Genomic DNA, 5,023 nt, shown 5'->3' with positions numbered 1-5,023 from the left:
CTCCTCCTCCACCTCCTCCTCCTCCCCCTCGTCCTCCTCCTCCTGCTCCTCCTGCTCCTCGTCGCTATAGACGTAGCCGAGCTCGCCGTCCATGCCGCCGCTGAGATCCACCGTCTCATCCGTGGTGAACCCGGGAGACGCGGCGGCCGCGGCCGAACCTTCCGCGATGATGTCGTCCATGTCGGCCTCGGTCTCGTCGACGTCGCAAAGGTGCGAGAAGGGCAGCGCGCAACGACGGAGAGTGGGCGTCGGGGAGGACGCGTACGCGGGCGTCGAGTAGTTGTATGGAGGGTACTGCACACCGGTGAAGGCGGGCGAGGGCGTGCGCTGGGTCGGGTGTCCATGGGGGAAAGTGACGTTTGGGTTGAACCCACGATGCACGTCCCCGTCGGCGTAGCCCGGCGAAGACGATCCCCATGGCTGTGGCGACGGAGACCCGACGCCTTGCTGGCCCCAGGGCGCGTACTGCGCGTGGTTGCCGGGTGGATTCATCATCCCCGCGCGAGTCACCTCGGCCTCGGCTTGGTCCGCCGAAGCGGCAGCCGCAGCCGCGCGTGCCGCGTTGTCACGGGCCTTCTTGGCGAGGGCCCTGTTCCGCCGGTCGGCGGTGACGGCCTCCCGGCGCTGCACTTCCACCCTCCAATCGGCGTTTGTCATGCCCAATGGCTTGGACGGCGGCGCCCTCGGCTTCCTCTGCTTCGGCTGGGCGACGGAGGCGGTCGCGGTTGCCACGGCACGGGGGACGACGTACTTCTTCGGTGGCATGGCGGCCGGCTGGGAGGCGAGCGGGAGGGAGATTGGCGGGAGGGAAGGAGAAAATGGGAGGGAAGTGGGGAAAAGCGGGAAGAAACGGCGGGAAGAGGCGCTCGACTCGCCGACAGGACAGACCCACGCGTCCTTTTCGCTTGTGCCGGCGCCCCAGGCGCTCCCCAGGGAGTCGGGTTCTGCCTGGGTCCGCCGGCATCAGTTTCGGTCTGAGCCGGCAAAAAACGGGATTTTGGAGGGCGACTGGGCCGTTTTTTCGGCGCCGGCATGACAAAAACGTCCGGGAAGGGCCTGTTGGGAGCGCGGCTGGAGATGCTCTTACGTACGTTTATAGAAATTCTTATTAGCGATATTATTGTAGCTAGCTGCGGTCGAGTACATTAACCCAGAACCACGTAAGTACTCTACGCTTGCCCATTGACGCGGTCGAGTAAATGTAGTTACTGTTGCTTGTAGTCCTCCTTGTTGTATGGAGCGAAGAGCTCGGAGATCCAGTTGGTCTTGCGGTGCGTGGCGGAGCTCAGGTCGGCGCACATGCCGTCGCTGTCGTGGATGCTGTAGGTGGAGATGCAGTGCCGGCGGTAGAACCGCGTGGTGCGACGCATGGCGTCGGCCTCGCCGGCGACGTGCCTCATCATGGCCTGCACGGTAGGCAGCTCGAACCGCCCCTCCAGCAGCCCCGCCAGCCATCGGCACCGCAGCTCCGACGTGTGCAGGTTCGATGCGCTCTCCACGAACCCCACGAATGCCATGTTCGGGATCAGCGGGTGGATCGTGCCGCTGCACAAACACATCAGTCATCAGGCACTGGGTACATGCACGTGTAACTAATGATAAACATGCTACTCCCTCGGTTCCAATAACGTATGACTAAGAGGGTGTTTGTTTCCAGGACTTATTGATTTAGGGACTTAAAAAAGTCCCTATAAGTTCCATCTAAACCAAACAGAAGGGACTTATAAGGACTTAAAGTGGGCATTTATGACTTATGAAATAAGACTCTCAAGAGAGTCTTATAAGGACTTATAGTTGTAATATGTTCTTATAGGGACTTATAAGTTCCATGAACCAAACAGGTAGAGACTTTTTAGGGACTTGAGACTTATAAGTTGGGACTAAAAAAGTCATAGGACTTATGAACCAAACAGGGCCTAATGTAGTGCCAAAAAACATCTTTTATTATGAGATGGATGGAGTACTATACACGTACTGGTAGAGGGGCATCATGGAGGACTCGTCGACGAGGAGGCCGCGGAAGGGCTTAGGGAGGACCTCGCGGAGCTTGTCCGTGCCCTCGAAGCCGGTGGCGAGGAAGACGAGGTCGGCCTCCACCCCGGTGCCGTCTTCGAGGACGACGCCGATCTCCGAGAGCCACCACCCGTCGGGGGCCCTCTTGAAGCGCACCAGGCCGTGGTCAGCCATGTCGAAGAAGCCCTCCGGGAGGAAGGCCAGTTGGCAGCTGGCGTAGTCCTCGACAAAGGGGTGGTCCGGCGTCAGACCGTACTTGCCCAGCGGCAGCTTCCACAACAGGTACGACTCGATGAACTTCGACACCCCTGCCCGCTGCACCACCAAGATTCATCCATGCATGCATGGTTGCTGCTGTCATGAGAAATTTGTGCATGCATGGTTTGTGCAATAAGTAATGTTCTTCACGGCTGCGAATTATGACGTACACATACATACCAGTGGGCTCATGAGGCGGCAGAGGAGGGATCTGAAGAAGCTCTGGTTGGGCCGCTCGTAGAAGAGCTGGGAGAAACGTGTCGAGTAAAACAGGAAGAATGGCAAGCCCCAGATGGCGTATGACGGCACCATCCAGTGCAGGGTCCGCACCAGCATCGTGCACGCCTGCCCGCCGTCACCTTCAAACAAAGAAAACAAGGTTTTGCTATTCACTTTTGCTAAGTCTCAGTCGATTGAAACTTCGTTATGTCTCAGTCGATACTATCTTTTTTTGATTTTGCATGGGGATCATACAAAAAAATATTTTCTGTTTTTCTTTTTCTTCTTGCATACTATATCACTTGACTGAGACTTGGTTAAGTCTCAGTCGACTCAGACCTAGGGTGTGCTATGTATCAGCTACCTGAAATTTTATCTCGCATGCAGTCACCTTCCTCCTTCCCCCTTTTCTTCCTTCACACGGGACCTGTCTAGAGAAGTCGCCGGAGAAGACAACCCCACTATCTATTATTAGGGGTGGGGGGAAGCCATGGGGGTGCAGGAGAGCGCCGGGGTTTTTCTCTATTGTGGCGAGGCCTAGAGGGATGGCCAGGGCAGAGAGGCTGTGCGCGGTAGCGCTGGCCGGCCCGGGTGATGGAGGCTGACAGTTAGGGCGAGGCAGGCCGACGGTGTCAAGAAGAGAGGGAGGTAGAATATGAACAATGCGTGTTCTATTTTTGATTGTTTGATGAAGACCTAAGGGCTCTGGTTGGAAGTGACTGATGGACTTTTATTTTCAGGCACCTAACTTATAGTTGGTCCCAACAAAAAAAGCAAAGCAAACTTAATCGGTTAATCGACCGATCCATGTTTTAGGAGATGAGTAAAGTGCATTTTCATCCCTCAACTTATCAAGAAATGTGGTTTTTGTCCCTGAATTTTTTTAGTGCAACCTCCCAACTCTCAAGTCTTTGACAGTGACCTTCCTTGGTCAAACGTGATTTTAACTTGATGTGGCACAGTGTTGGCCACATCTTAGTGCAACCTTCCTGTCCCAACACTTAATATCGAATAGTGGATTCCTCGACCAAAACCTGGTTTACTCTTAGGAGAATTTGGACAAAATTTACTCGTAGGAGAATTGTCATAAGTTGAGGGATAACAAAATGCACTTCCTCTTAGGAGAATTTGGACACAGTAGAAGCTAGCTAACTATGGGAGTATGCTTTTACGCACCTTGGTTTGCCTGAACACATTCGTTGGCTAGATCGATAGCGCTCTTCTTGTACCCAACCACCACAACCTTCTTTCCTCTCATCAGCTCAACGGTCTCCTCCTTGCTCAGCTTGCAGTAGTCCAGCGAGTGCATCACCGTCCCCTTGAACACCTCCGGCCCCTTTCCCGGCGGGAACACCGGCATCCGCGGCACGTCGCCGTACTTCCCCGTGCACATCACCACGAACTCGAACTTGTAATACTGCACATTCCCGTGGCAAAATATGCTCGTGAGGTGATTGAATTTATCAGAAGTCGGTGCAAAGTATGTAAAAGCAATCATGCATGACAAGAATACAAAGTAGAGGAACTTGTGCCTGAACAGTGCCGGAGCCGCCGGTGGCGACGCCGACCTCCCACGTGGGCTTGCCCTGGAGCGGAGCCTTGCCGGTGCCGCTCCACCGCTCGGTGAACCCGGCCTCGGCGCCGCCAAGGAACTTGATGTCCACCACTTTGGACCCGAACGAGATGTAGCGCCAGAGATCGAACTCGTCGGCGTAGCCCTCGAGGTAGTCGACGACCTCGGTGTGGGTCGGGAACGCCGGGTCGTCACGGTTGCCCCATGAGTAGTCGGAGAACTCGTAGTTCGCGCGTGGCGTCTGGAGCCGCGTGGTGCGGTACACGCAGTGTTTCCACACCCCGCCCACGGACGGCGTCGCCTCGAACACCACGGGGTCGTAGGCCGCCATCTGCTTGGCGGCCGCGAGCCCGCTGATCCCGCTGCCGATGATGGCCACACGGGACACCGTGGGCACGGCCTCCCTCGTGGCCCGTGCTGCTTTCACTTGCGCCATGGCCGTGGACGACGCGAGGTGATGGATGGAGCTCTGGCTGTGTGTGATGAACTTGTGATCGATTGATGTGTGTGCAAGAGAGAACTGCTTGTTGGTGTCGATAAGAAGAAGGCTTGAGCGTATTTATAGGGATCTTGCTTTGCATAAAGGAAGTAGGCCCATGCATAGCATGCATGCGGACGGCACAAGGAAAGTGCTGCTACACCGTGACAAAAATTAGAGTCCCAACGCAAAGTCACGATCACACCTTCGCTAGACCAGGGGTGTACAGACTCATGGATACCATGCAGCGGCATCTACTGGTTGAAGGATGCGGCGCCTTGCTCACTGCCCACGCCATAGGAATCTGCATGAGACGAGGCATTCACGTGAGGTACTAGTAGTATTTCTCTCCATTGCATGCATGCGGGCACTCGGCACTCGACGTAGTCCCGGCTTAGGGTAGAGTGCCAAAGCGCTCAGGAATCAGCACAAAAAGGGAAGACTTGTGTGAGATCTTATATTAGGTGAGATCAATGAGATTG

At 55.6% G+C, this 5,023-nt stretch overlaps 1 protein-coding gene across 1 annotated transcript; it reads right to left on the bottom strand.

Annotated features, from left to right (window-relative positions):
* Positions 1 to 990: 990 nt before the first annotated feature.
* LOC123089284 (probable flavin-containing monooxygenase 1) lies at positions 991 to 4,582 on the bottom strand. Its single transcript, XM_044511002.1, has 5 exons — positions 4,023 to 4,582; positions 3,667 to 3,907; positions 2,452 to 2,630; positions 1,976 to 2,328; positions 991 to 1,545 (listed from the first exon to the last, which is right to left on the bottom strand). The coding sequence occupies exons 1-5, from the start codon at positions 4,497 to 4,499 to the stop codon at positions 1,206 to 1,208; spliced, it is 1,590 nt and encodes a 529-aa protein (XP_044366937.1). The 5' UTR covers positions 4,500 to 4,582; the 3' UTR covers positions 991 to 1,205.
* Positions 4,583 to 5,023: the final 441 nt, after the last annotated feature.

This window comes from Triticum aestivum, chromosome 4B (genome assembly GCF_018294505.1).
Source record: "Triticum aestivum cultivar Chinese Spring chromosome 4B, IWGSC CS RefSeq v2.1, whole genome shotgun sequence".
Lineage (NCBI taxonomy): Eukaryota > Viridiplantae > Streptophyta > Magnoliopsida > Poales > Poaceae > Triticum > Triticum aestivum.
The sequence above is the reverse complement of the archived record's forward strand: the minus strand, read 5'-3'. Positions and strand labels throughout refer to the sequence as shown.